This window comes from Rhineura floridana, chromosome 21 (genome assembly GCF_030035675.1).
Source record: "Rhineura floridana isolate rRhiFlo1 chromosome 21, rRhiFlo1.hap2, whole genome shotgun sequence".
NCBI classification, from domain to species: domain Eukaryota; kingdom Metazoa; phylum Chordata; class Lepidosauria; order Squamata; family Rhineuridae; genus Rhineura; species Rhineura floridana.
Genome location: NC_084500.1, coordinates 16,905,462 through 16,919,452, shown reverse-complemented (window position 1 = coordinate 16,919,452; position 13,991 = coordinate 16,905,462). Strand labels below are relative to the sequence as shown.

At 47.4% G+C, this 13,991-nt stretch overlaps 1 protein-coding gene across 1 annotated transcript in view; it reads left to right on the top strand.

Moving 5' to 3' along the window:
- Nucleotides 1-13,991, top strand: part of DOC2B (double C2 domain beta) — a 120,497-nt gene that overhangs the window by 27,374 nt on the left and 79,132 nt on the right. The window contains exon 2 of the mRNA XM_061605317.1: nucleotides 6,653-6,732. Coding sequence (XP_061461301.1) covers nucleotides 6,653-6,732 — 80 coding nt within the window. The remainder of the gene's footprint in view (nucleotides 1-6,652; nucleotides 6,733-13,991) is intronic.

Here is a 13,991-nt window from a genome sequence, read left to right as displayed (position 1 = left end):
GTCGGGCCTGTGAATCTTGTCCAAGGTAACAGCCTCTGGGCTTGATGCCAGGTTTGGGCAGAACAGACCCACAGGCAAGATGTTTTCAGTGCGCTCCCTTGCCTGAATGTGCCCACCTTCGTGTCACCACTGCCACTGTCCTTTTGCTTGCCACTTCCTCTGGCTCTAATCCATGCTACCTCCCAGAGGGAGAGGAAAAGCTTACCTACAGGGGTTACCTGCCTCTTCTCCCCACTCGCCTCTCTTCTCGCTCAGTGGTAGGCAGTACCAGCCAGAAGGATCGGGGCCAGGAGGCTTCAGGGATTGGAAGCGGGCCCCTTACTGGGGTGCAGGCCTTGGTAGGAACCCGATGAGGCTAACCTCTGGTGCCAGCCCTGCCAGCTCTTTTATATTTGCACCCAGAGGTCAGGAACCCGATGCCCTCCGGTTGTTGCTGGACTCCAGATCCCAGCAAGGCCAACCGACTGAGACGGGGCACGCCTTTGTATGCCAATTGCTGGGATTCACACGTGGAGAGAATGCGACTGCCCTCAGATCCTCCTTGCGGTCTTCCCTTTATTTATTTATTTATTTATTTATTTTAAAAAATTTCTATCCCGCTCTCTTTCCAAAGAAATTCAGAGCGGCATAACAGAGTAATTATAAACAATTAATATCCAATAACAAAGTAAAACAGTATCTGTTTTAAAAGCTAGAGAGAATAAAAAGGTTTTAAGCTGCCGACGAAAAATTAAGAGGGAAGAAGACAAACGTATTTCTTGCGGTAAATTGTTCCATAGAGTAGGGGCAATTACAGAAAATGTCTTATTTCTAACAATGGACAGATGAATTCGGGAAAAAGGAGGAATAGTAAGGGCCGGATCTAAAGCAGATCTCAAAGGCCGAGGGGGTTCATACAAAGAGATCCGACTGGATAAATAGGAAGGGCCCAGACCATGTAGCGCTTTAAAAGTTAAAGTTAGTATTTTAAAATGTATTCGATATAAAACAGGCAGCCAGTGAAGTTGTTGGAGGAGCGGAGTGGTGTGTGCTTGCCAGTTTGCTCCTGTTATCATTAGAGCCGCTGCTCTTTGCACCAATTTAAGTTGTTGCAGTATTCTTTGGGGGAGCCCAGTATAAAGAGAATTACAATAATCAAGTCGAGAAGTGACCAATGCATGGGTCACTTTAGCTAAATCAGCAGTCTCCAGGAATGGACGGAGTTGACGAACCAGTTTTAATTGGGCGAAGGCACTTCTAGAGACTGCCGAGACCTGTGCTTCCAAAGTCAAGGCGGAGTCCAGCAGAACACCCAAACTCCGGACTTGAGACTTTAGTGGCAAGGTAATTCCGTCCAAAATTGGGTGATTTTCATTTGCTAAATCAGGTTTATGACTAACTAAAAGTACTTCAGTTTTATTCGGATTTAATTTCAATTTATTGAGACGCATCCAGGACATCACTGCGGACAAACAAGAATTTAAAGGTTGAATAGCCTCTTTAAGATGGGGAGGAAAAGAAAAATAAAGTTGGGTATCGTCTGCATATTGATGGAAGCGGACTCCAAACCTACGTATAATCTCTCCAAGAGGTTTCATATATATATATATTAAATAGAAGTGGTGATAGTACTGAACCCTGAGGGACTCCATATTGCAGAGGCCAAGGATCAGAATGGAAGTTTCCCAGGCAAACTCTCTGAGATCTGCCTTCCAGGAAGGAGCGTAGCCACTGCAAAGCAGTGCCTCGTATTCCCATCCCTGAGAGGCGATCAAGGAGGATAGTATGATCAATGGTGTCAAAGGCCGCCGATAAGTCAAGAGGATCAATAGAGAAATATTCCCTTTATCTAGCTCTATTCGGAGGTCATCGACTAAGGCAACCAGGGCCGTTTAGGGCATCTGGTTGGCCACTGTGAGAGTCAGATGCACGACTAGATGGGCCTTTGGCCTGATGCAGCAGCCCAGGCTCTTCTTAGAAAGGATTAGAGAAATTCATAGAGGATAAGGCTATTGGCGGTTTGGCTTCTCCCTTCACGGAGACAGGATAGCAGTTTCTGGAGATCACAGATGGGGAGAGTTGCTGTTGCACTCAGGCCTGGTTGGCCTGGTTGACAGGATGCTGGCTAGATGGGCCAGGCTCCTCTGATTGTGTGTGTGTTATGCGGTGTTAAAGTCCAGATCTCCGTATAAACAGAGCCATTTTCGAAGGATGTTCTCCCGGGCGTGCTTTTGCAAAACACTGGAAAATAAATCAGCTGTTTGCCTGCCATAATTGGAATCTTAACAAGGCCCTGTGGATTCCCCGCTCCCCAATCTGAGCCAGTTTTAGCTTTGCCGAGCGGTAGCAGTGAAGGGCGGGGGGGAGGGGGGAGAGGAAAGCCATTGCTTTCCCTTGGGCAGGAAGCGTAGCGACCGAAAATGCCCGTTGTTTGCACCAGGAACTGTGTGGCATTTGCAGGATGCAGGCCCGGCTGCCAGTGGGCCTCTGAAGATGGCGGTGCCTTTGCCAAGTGGAGGGAACAACACCTGCCGCTATCCTTTAAAAAAAAGAAATACACTCTCCCAAAGCAACGAGGAGAGCCAGGAAAAATTACTGCCCATTGTGCAAGTGTCAAAAGGGGGATTGTTGCTCACGATTGGCTGGCTGGCTGGCTGGCTTGTGGACAGGCAAGTCAGTGCCATTCTCTGAACCAGGACGGAGAATGAGTCATCCATCGCTTGGGTCTTGCCAGCAAACTCCTTCCACCGATCCCACAACCAGGAGGCTGGCTTTGGAATGAAGTTGTCGCCCGTGGCTTGAGTGCCGGACACCAGCTGTCCAGAATCAGTTCTCGGTTTTTAAAATAATGGGCTTTCTCCAGAGTTGTGCGCTTGGAGTCTAGAACCTTTGTGTCCCTGGCTGATCAGTGTCCTCTCCTAGGCGGGCGTCGGGAATCCTGAAATCTAAACTGAGACCTGCACAGCTGGAGGCTGGGGAGTTAGCCGAGCTCATTATCTGTAAAGCTTCCAGTTGATTTCTGAGGTTCAGTTTTTGCTCTGGCTGCAGGTACCCCTTGACTGTAGAATGCAGGAGGGGTCATGGTGGTCATGTGCCCTGTTTACCAGTCCTTTATTTGACAGGTTTCCAGATGGCAGTCTTCTATGAAGCAACATATTTTTAAATAGCACAATGTCAGATCCAACAAGTCATACAAAACCTATGTAGCCCCTCCAAAGAGGGGCATGTGACAAGGGAGGTTGTGAGCCTCCCCCCCCCGCCCCCATGAACGTTGACATCATTCAAGAAAGGGAACCAAACTGTCAAAATGGTCCCACTTCGCTTCCCTGTACATCACCTGCCGCTGATGTGTAAGATGTTCCGAAAGAGCCAAGTCCCAAATTTAGATCCACGCACCTTTGGAGGGGCCTTCTGGGTCTTCCCATGATTTGGCCACCTCCAATCGAGCGGCCGCCTGGAGAAGAGAGGTCAATTCCTCATGTTAATATAATGCATTTTTGTACGTTATTTTCAGCATTATATTCATTGTGTGCATGCTGTCCCGTAATGGATGCATTTTTTGCAAACATTGCTTGGTTGGAGCACCGCATTGCAAAGTTCGGACAAGAGCAAATTTCAAAGGATAGCTGGGTTTCGGCTCTCATATTGCTTCAGAAAGTGCAACTCTGATAAATTCGGCTTTAAACACAAACTGAATCAAATTTCTCCCCCATCCATACCTAGGATTCCCCCAAATTTATTGTAGCCGCCCTGAGTGCCCTATTGTAGGGTAGAAGGGCGGGATAAAAATGTTTTATATAAATAAATTAAATAAATGTGGCCCTCCAGCTTTCTCTGTGTGGCCCTCCGGACTCTCCCCAGGAAGCTGGACTAGATGGGCCCCCTTTGGCCTGACACGGCAGCCGGGCTCTTCTTATGCCCTCTCCCACTCCCAACCCCAGGTGCTCAGATCCCTTTTCCTCCAGCTCCTGATCTTGAACTGCTTTTCACAGGCTTGGAGCATGAGGTGCTGTTGACCTGAGCTTTGGAAAGCACATAGCGCTGAAAGAAGGGGTGGGAAAGAGTGTCGCTTTTTCAACTTCCTCCTTCAGCTCTATGTACTTTCTAAGGGGTGGGGAAGGAAAGGTAGCCACCCCTGCCACTTTGTGATGAAGGGAGCAGTGAGTGGGGAGGAGCTCAGAGGCTTTGTGGGTGCCAAGAGAAGTCCTCCAGGGCACCGCTGTGCCCATGGGCACCCACGTTGGCAACCCCAGGTGTAGAGACAAGCACACCGTACAAAGGCAGCAATCACATTTGTTCCCAGGATACCTTGAAAATGCCCGTCCACAGTTCGCTCCTGGACAGCAGACACACAAGTCTCCCGGCCACAGAATGGGGAGATGCCTTGTAACTTAAATCACAGTAATGATTCCAAAACCTGCAGCCATACAAGTAAATTAGCATATGCAAAATGTATGCAAATTGCTGTCCCCGGGGGGGGACGATACCACCCTAAATGCAAGCCGTTTGGCACTCTGGGCCTTAAATCTGATGCCATCTGCCCTCACTGGAACCCTCCCAGATCGTGCCTGCTGATTGGCCCAAATCAAAGCCCAAAAAAGGAGAGACTTTTCAAAAGGGTAACAAAAATTAATCAGAATAATTTTTTAAAAAAGACAGCACAGTAGGGATTTTGGGAGTCCAATGCTGCCATTTACAACCTGTTAATCTTTTCGGCAGACCAGCATGCTACCCACCTTCTTCCTCTCAAATCCTCCCCCCCCTTTCCTAATATGCTTTGCTAAAATTAACCAGCTTTGGCACAGTCATCTCTCTCCCTCTCAATCCCCGCCCCGAATGTACCCACCTTGTTTTCCCTCTCCCATTCTGCCAAGGACTGGCTTCCAGTGTCTTTTGAAAAACCAAACCGGGTGTGTGTGTGTGTCTCTGCTTCAATCAATAATCTCTTGTGTGGGAGCAAACAGCCCTGGAATTACATAGGCAGGGTTGGTGAGGATTGTGAGGGAGCTTCAGGCAGGCATGGAATCCAGAGCAGAACGTTCGATTCCCAGAGACCAGCTCTTGTTATTTATTTCTTCATTTTAAGAAAGCACGGTTCCAGTCCTCATGGGGTATTTCCAAGAAAAAAGGCCTTTTGAAATGGGTAGCGGACGACATCTGCTATTGGTGATTTAGTATATAAAGCCCTTAAGAACTTGGGGCCACTTTACTTGCAGGACCGCCTTACCCCATATGTGCCCACTCCAGCACTTTGAGCTATGAGACAGGCCCTTTTACATGTGCCACATAATATTCGTTCTGCATTCTCTAAGGCTGCAATCCAATACACACTTACCTGGGAGTAAGTCCCATTGTAAGCTTCCTTCTGAGTAGCCATGTTTTGGATTGCAGCGCTTACCCAGGCACACAGATGTGGCTGTGTTTTAATCATTTTAGTCTATTGCTCTTTTAATTGTTTTTAAATGTTTTTATTGATAACTTGAACGTTATTTGCAAACAACTTAGAGGTGTTCTACAATCAAGAAAGTGTAGACTCAGGGGCTGTCTGAAGTGAGGATGGCACCAAGTGGATGAAATCAAATTAAGAAGCCAAACCCACAGAGCAGGGATGTTGCTGGACTACAACTCCTATCAGCCCCAGACAGCATGGCCAATGGTCGGGGATTATGGGAGCTCTAGTCCAACAACACCAGAAGGGCCACAAGTTCCCCATCCCTGCAACAGAGGAAAATACCCAGTGGAATGCTGGGCATCTAGTATTTAGAGGTAGGCTTCATCTGAGCCTGGAGGTTCAATATAGCTAACAGTCTTTGAGTAGACCTATTCTCCCATGCATTTGTCCAATCTAAAGCTAGGGGTCATTGTCACGTCTTGTGGCAATGAGTTCCATAAGTTATTGTGATAAAGATACTGCTGGTTCACCCCCTTCCCTGCCTCCCTGTCTTCTCTCTCTGTCTTTTCTCCCTCTAGTATTTGCGGTCAGCAATTAATGCCTAGAAGCAGACTCACTTGCAAAAGCTCGATGGGAAGGGTTGTGTCAGAGGCTTGATATTGCACAAAGTCCCCTAACTCAGTGGCTGTTCACCAGTGACGGGGAAGAGGAGCCTCCAGGTTCAGGGTACTCTACCCTAAGCACCTGCTGCCCAGCATTCTCCTTGCATTTTAGTGGGCCTTTTTTCTTCTCCCCGAGAAATCAGACCTGTGTGCTTCAGGGGCATATGAAAATATCTCGATAACGGTGCCAACTAGGGGTGGGCGAATTTTCTCAGTTTTGGTTTCTGTCTGTAACCTTACATTCAGGTCTATATGTTTCCATGTCCGTTGGCCATTTATGTATTTATTTTTTTACAGTCCTCATGGAAATTCTTTAGCATTTTAACACGGATTTCTCCTAATATACACATGCAATTTTGCCCAATGTACACATTTTTGTAAGCTCAAATTCTCCTGATTTGTTTGTGCTATTTTCATGAATCTATGCATTGGTTAGGTTCACCTATAAATGCAGACTAAATTGAATTCCCCCCCCCCCCCACCAATTCCTAGCTGCTAGACTTTACGGATCCCTCAGCTAGATCTTTCTGCCATCGTGAGTCCACCTGATTCCATGCTTTTTTAAAAAAGAAGGAACACAGTTCTCCTGTTTAATGCATTTCTCTTCATTCCCTTCTAGCTGCCCTGGGGACCTTAGATTTCAGTTTGCTATACGATCAAGAAAACAATGCTCTGCACTGCACTATCAATAAAGCTAAGGTAGGTGTCTAAAAATCTCTGGGAATGTAATGGTTGCTACGTGGATCAGCTCTTTCAAGACGCAGAGACAATCTGGAACGATCAAGCAGCCTGAAGATCTCCAGAAGCTACACCTCATCAGTGAATCTTCATTCTTAGATCAGTGTCTGTTAGTATTGGTATTGCATTTATATCCTGCCCTTTCTCCCAAAGGAAGCAGACTCCCAAAGGGCAGCAAACATAAACAAAACAATTTAGCAAAGACAAGAAGAGCATACTGAAAACAGTTAAAAACATTCCAAAAACACAATTACATTTGAAAAAAATTTCTAAAACACAGTTAAAAATATTCTAAAAACATTTCTTTCATCAGTGATCTTGGAGCTGCCAGGTACGGCCTGGGTAAACAGGAATGTTTTCAGATTCCTCCTGAAAGTCAACAACGATGTAGACAGACGCACCTCGTTGGGGAGGGCATTCCACAAACGGGGAGCCACCACTGAAAAGGTCCTGCCATGGGTCAGCAGGCTAGGGTTGCCAGGTCAGAAGCATCCATGCCCTGAGATTTCAGGGCTGGGCCCCAGTGATGTCATGAGGTGGGCCCTGGAGCCAGCTGCATGCCATTGGTGGAGCAAGGAGGAACTTCCTGCTCCTCGCTCCTGATAGGATGCAGGCAGTTCCAAAGCCGGGGGGGGTGAAACAACAGGTCTAAATCTCCCCAGGAAAGGGAGATTTAGACCAGTTGACACACTCTCTAGCCTCAGAGCCGGCTACATTTAATGGGGTGGCAAGGAGGTACTTCCTCCTGGCCCCCCAATTTTGTTGATTATTGTAACCTGGCCTCCTGCGACCTTAGGGTGAAGGGTGAGTAAGAAATCTAAATAATAGCAATTATTATCATCATCATCATCACTACCTATAACCGCTCTTCACCCAAAGGTCCAGGGGGGGCTGCTCAATTTTAAAATATAAAGGCTGCTGCTGTTTGTTTCTGTATAATATTGATATGTTTTATCGTTTTATTGTTTTAATATTTTATAGTGCTGGTCATCGACCGTAATAATAAATGATTGATTGATAGATCGATAAAATATAACATTAAGAACAATTTTTTAAAAACCCCACATAGTGGGTCCTAAAAATACACGTCTCAGGTGTCAAAGGCCAGGGCAAAGAGGCCCGTCTTCAGCGTTACCCCAAAACAGGGCAGCAAAGATACGCCTCTTATTGTTAAGCAGAACATATTAGCAGAACATTGCATGCAGAAATGTGATACTTGGCTAAATTGCACAAACAATGCGCATATTGCTCTAAAATCTGTGGCTTTTGCTGGGGGCTTCTTTTAAAAAATAAGAATTTGCAAACTGATGTGGAAATGGGGGGAGCTGGAAAAAAAATCAGATTGGAAAAACTGAGCGAAGGGGAAACCCCCCAAAATGGACAGATTCGCCTATCCCTGTGCGCAAGATCAACGTGGAACAAGTTAGTAGTGGGTGAAACTCCCAGGGTGGGGAAAAAATGTGGCTCTGGAGACCTTGATCTCCCTGCTGTTTCTCTCAGTATGTTCCCCCACAACGGAAAAAAAATATGTAAACGTAGGAAGTTGGTGAAGCGATGAACAGGTGGTGGCATTCAGGGAGAGCAAAGTGGGTGGCTGGGTACCTGGGTGCTCTCCAAACTCCGGCCCTGAAGGTGGACTTGTGCATCCGTCTCTCCCCCTTCTTTGACGATGATAGTTTCTCCAGCCCACCTCCAACATCTCGCTTTCTGGGAGGCCTGCATCTTCCTGATGATGTATTTTTGGTTGGCGTCGCCTTCCACAACTGTCAGGAGAAGGAAACTCGAGGCAGTCTTTAAAAAGAGTGGGGCATTAGGCAGAGTGAGGCGGGAAGGAGTGACGGGGTGACCCCTAAGCTAGCTTGCTGCCATCCGGAAGAAACAGGAATGCTTCCTATGCCAGTGAGGCAGTGAACCCGCTCCGGGTTTTAATCTGAACTTTCAAGGAGCTGTCCATGGTGTATATGGCTGTCATCATGCCATGTAACAGGAAAAAAAAAAGGTTTATATCATGGACCAGTCCTCTGTATCTAAGTGTGATTCCACCCCACACGTTTGCTTTTCATTCATTCCTCCCCCACATCACTGGAAAGCCCCCCTCCTGCAAAGATCTGGCTGCTGTTCCCAGGTGATCACAGGGAGCTAGCTTGCAGAAGCAAAATTGCCACCCTGCTTGTAAAAAAAAAAGGATATTTCCCCCTTTTTGCAAAAAAAAAAAAAGAGCATTTGAAAAGAGAAGGGGGGGGGGAGAAACCGAATCGCTGCCAATTATGCAGCCGTCAGAGTGAGGCGTTTGCAGAACGTGATTAGCAGCATTTAACAGAGCCATTTATAAGCTGACAAGCCGGTCAGAAGCATCGAGTAAATAATGGTTATGTCGGGCTGGTTGTGGGTAGCTCTGGCTTATAAATAACTCCTGCCATTTTTTGTTTTAGTTTGGGGCGGGGTGGGTGGACAGCGGATCTGCAATGCTGCAAGAAAAAAATGACAAACCCAAACACCTGTTGTTGTTCTTAACAGCCACAAATGGCTATCAGTTCTCAGACTGACTGAGCCAATGTTTTCTAAACTCCAAGACATTTTTTTAAATCCCTTGCAACCCCCCCTCAGTTTCCTCTGAATATATGAAAGAGTAAGAATTGCTCATCATTCAAACGTGGTACTCCCCCCCCCCATTTGTCTGTGTGGGCCACTGTTCCAGTTAGAAAGAGGTCTTTCTGCAGCAGCAACTCATGCAGAGGCATGACACTGTGCCTCTTTGGGAAGTGGGGGAGCTCTACTACCTCGAGTGACTGAATGACCCACGTGCCCTGCTTGTAGGCATTTGACTGGCTGCTGCGGGGAGCAGGAGGCTGGGCTACAGAGAGGCCTTTGCCCTGGCCCAACAGGGCTGCTCTTGGCCCAAGGGGGCAGACACTCACGCAGGGAGACAGCAAGTGGCCTCCTCTGTGAATTAGCTACTTCGGTTGTGCTGGAGGCTTTCATCTTTTTGTTAATTTCTTGAGGCACACTGACAGATCTAGCTGTGCCCCCGAGGACGCACAGTTTGGAACACACTGGTTTTCAGACTTGACTGAAATTAGAATCTCAAGTCTTGTCTGTTTCATTCTGTTACAGTCTCTCGCTGCCTCCAGATATGATTTCCTGTAAAAGGCAATCTCTCCATTGCGGCTAATCTCTCTCTCTCCCCCCACCCCCAGCCTTGAAAAAAACCCAATTCATCTTATCTTCTCGCTATCAAAAGCTGTATCATTCATATCCCTTTTGATCCCTTGGAACCTTTTCCTTTTGATGTTTATGTGCTCTTGCTAGATGTTTACCATCCTCCATCAAAAGGGCAAATGCTTCAAAGGAGGGCTGGAAATAATAGCTTGTATTGATGACCAAAAAAATCCTTCTCCCCTTCCTCTCCACTTCCAGCTATCCTTCCTCCCCACCTCGATAGTCTGCGTTTGACTTATAGTTCTGGGCAATCTGCTATTTTTTTTTTAAGAAAGAATATTAGAACATGGACAGGGCCTTTCTGGATCAGACCATCCATTCCAGCCTCCTGTTTTTATGAGTGGCCAATCAGATCAGAGAGTCTACGAGTTGGAAGGGTCATTGGAGATCATCCAATCCAGCCCCATGCTCAGTGCAGGCTCTGTCACCACAGTGTCCTGACTGAGGGAAGGAGAGGGAGGGGGAAGCTTCACGTGATAAATTTCTCCTTGCGGGAAGCTGCTGTTCAGGCACAGGGGGGGGGGTTTCAAAAAGTTGGCAACCATTCCAGCAATGGCAGAGAATAGGAAGGGAGCAGACCATTGATGGATTTCTGTGGGGCAGAAGTGTTTAATTGGGAGAAATTCTTCCCACCTCTTAAAAACCTGCTGCATCTCAGTGAGTGCCAAACAGCTGTTTAGCACTGATCAGCCATTTAGGGTGATTCCAGATGGCTGTTTATTGAGGGATCAGTGTTCTGAGGCATGCAATTTGTTCTGGGATGGGTTCCCTCCCCCCATGTCCAGGCAACATTTATAAAATGTTTATAAAAATTCATATATTAGGAGGAAATGCCCATATCCCCCCCCCCCATTTAATCCGGATTTACTCTTTCCTGGGGAAATCTGTTAAGGCTTTTTTTAAGTTGTCAGTTATTTGTTTACAGTATTAAGCCCCTGTCTGCAGTAGGAATGGGTGAGAAATTAGATCCAGTCCTAATTTAAAGCCGATGTGTACATTAGTCGAAGCCGCATACAAGAATGTATTTATTAAGAGAAATTCGCACTAAAATGCTGCAGAATATTCATGAGGTTCTTTTTTTTTTTAATGCAAATTGTTGCAGAAATGTGGAGAGCTGAATTTTAAGAGAAAACCGAGATGGACAGATCTTTCCATCCCTTGCCTGGAAACACTCTTGGTGTGGAATTGTGAACTCCTGCCCGGGGGAGGGGTAACCTCAGGCCTGGGTGCCAAATGGGACTCTTTGCCTCGCCCTCGGGACTCTCCCCAGGCCACCCCCCTCACTAGCCCCCCTTTGCAACCCCAGGTGGTTTTGCCTGCTGGAAAGATGCCCTTGAACTCAGACAATGACTCGTGCTTGTCTGGATGGAGCCACAGAGAGGCATGCCCACGCGTGTGTCGAAACCAACCGACTGCGCAAAGGTAACATGTACATTTGTGGCTCCGCCTACTTTTACCTCTGGCTCCGCCCGCCACTGCCATGTGGCCCCCGGAAGGTTGCCCATAAGGGAATGCGGCCCTTGAGCTGAAAAAGGTTCCTTGAACCTGCAATGGAGAAAAGGAGCCAAAGTGTGTCTGAAGGGAATCTTTCTGGACTGTTTCATTTTGTTAAAAAAAACCTATATCCCCTCTTTCCCCCATTTTGGGTGTAATTAAAAGCGAAATGTCACTGGGAATTGCGTCTCTCCAGGTCTGCCGCGTCCACCGCCGGTGCCTGCAAAGCCGCCGTTCCTCCCCTTTCTCCCCCTCCCTTTCTGTTTAGACGGCATTGAGTCCTTTCCCCCATTTGTTAGCCCATTTATCAAATAATAAAGTGTGATGTTGAATGAACCTATTAAAAACGGACTGCGAGGGAGAACGGGTTGCGCCCGGTGAAGCGAAGCGGAAAGCGACAATCTCTTGCTGTCTGCCAAAGTGGAGACACAATAGGAGGGGGCCTGTGGCAGGTGATCTAGCGCATCGGGCACTGCCCCTGGGGGGCACCCCTTCCCCTCCAAGTGCGGTTGTTCATTGTCCTTTGTAAGGTCCTGCCTGGTTCTACCATGAAGCGTTTAATGAATCTTAAGCAGAGGCATGAATGAGTCACTGTTTGGGGAGGGGGAACAGCATCTGTTGAATGTCAACCTGTTGCAGAGCAGCCTGGCCCAGGAGCCCTGTTCAAACGAAGCATGACTGTCCCTTTATTTCTCTCTCTAATGAAACTGGTCTCTCTCCACACACCCACTCACTTACACACCCAATGCCTTCTGCCTCTTGCCCAGAAAGATGTACCACCTACCTTCTACTGCGGTCAGGTTCAGCATAATAAATAACAAGTGTGGCCTGCAACAAAATGTTGCAGCATATCCTTGTCTTGTAGCAAGAATTCAGGGTTCCTGCCAGCCAGGCATCCCCTCCTTCTCCTGAATAACCAGCTTTCTGTTTTTCTTTTCCAACTGACAAGTCAACTTGATGTGATTGAGAAGCGTGCTCAGCTCTGGGTGGTTTTGGTGGGTGGCTGCCTCTTTAGGATTTTTTTTTTTTGCTTAATATTTTTGTACTTCTGCACACCTCAGAGTCCCCTGAGCATGCAGGTCACCTCCATCTTCTTTCCCGTTGGCACGCACCACCTGAATTCGGTACTGGAAGGAGGGATGATTGTGTTTGTTATTTATCCTCATCCAGTGAAGGCTGGTCCCACCAATCTCAGTCTGCCTTTTGCCAGCCCCCACCTGGCTGCCTCCTCATTTCCATCCAGTCCAGGGGCATAGCCTGTCAGCTTCCTGTTTCAGAGTTGCCCTTGTAGGGAGGAGGCTGGGGGCAGAACTAGAATGAGTTTTCTCTGCCTGTCATTGGCTCTGGCTGTTGTCTGTCGTGGGCTCTGGCTCCGCCTCCTGTTGGGCTCCTTGCCTTCCACCCTTCGAGTCCCAGTGGGCACCAGCCACCACTCTACTTGCGTCCCCCACCCCCTTGCAAGAGCTCCTGTGGATTTAACAACTGCCAAAACCACCCTGTTGGCTTTGGGTGCGCCATCCCATGCCACTATATTTATTTATCCGAAAAGACTCCTTTTCTTTTAAAAAAAAGAAAAAAAAGGAGCCTTTTGGGAGTGGGGGGGAAATGTGGCAACTCTCACAGGGTGAAACAATAACAATATTAAATATTGTGATCCTCCTCGTGCCCGCTAAAGTTGGCACCTGTATCTCTGGGAGGCTTCCTGTATGTCGAAGAGCTGCTGGCCAAGGTTTGTAGGTGCCCAGTGCTAGTCCTGTTCAGAGCAGACCCCCTGGAATGCACTAAGGTCCATTGTTTTCAGTGGGTCTTCTCTGAATAGAACTTAGTTGCACCTGCAACCCCAACACAGGAAACAGACCGTCTTCCTGAGGATTGTCTGCATCAGTGTTCTTCAACCTTGAGTCCCCGGATGTTTGTTCATTCATTCATTCATTCCTTATATTTATAGCCCACCTTTCTTCCAAGGAGCTGAAGGTAGCGTACAAACATGGTTCTCCCTCTCCCCATTTTATCCTCACAACAACCCTGAGAGGTAGATTAGGCTGAGAGGCAGTGACCAGCCCTTGGTCACCCAGTGAGCTTTGTGGTCGAGAGGGGATTCAAACCCTGGTCTCCCAGGTCATAGTCTTAACACCCTAACCACTACACCAACACTGTTGTTGGACTACAACTCCCAATCCTCCTTGGCCATTGGCTAAGTGGGTTGGGGTGATGGGGTTGTAGTCCGACAACATCCGAGGGGCACAAGGTTGAAGACTGCTGTCATTTATTGTACAACAGACTTTATAAAACCCATGCCCACCACCATCTGCATAACCTGCCACATTTTCCCCCCAGTTTCGTGGTCACCCCAGAGTGTGAGCAACAGATGGGCATTCAGGAACTGCCTTTTTGCTTGTTTAAGTCAATGGTGATGCTAACCCTTATCTATTTACCTATAGTGTTATCTATTAATTCTGTTTCAGACATTTATATTCTGCTGAATCATTGGCATTTCTAAGCGGTAT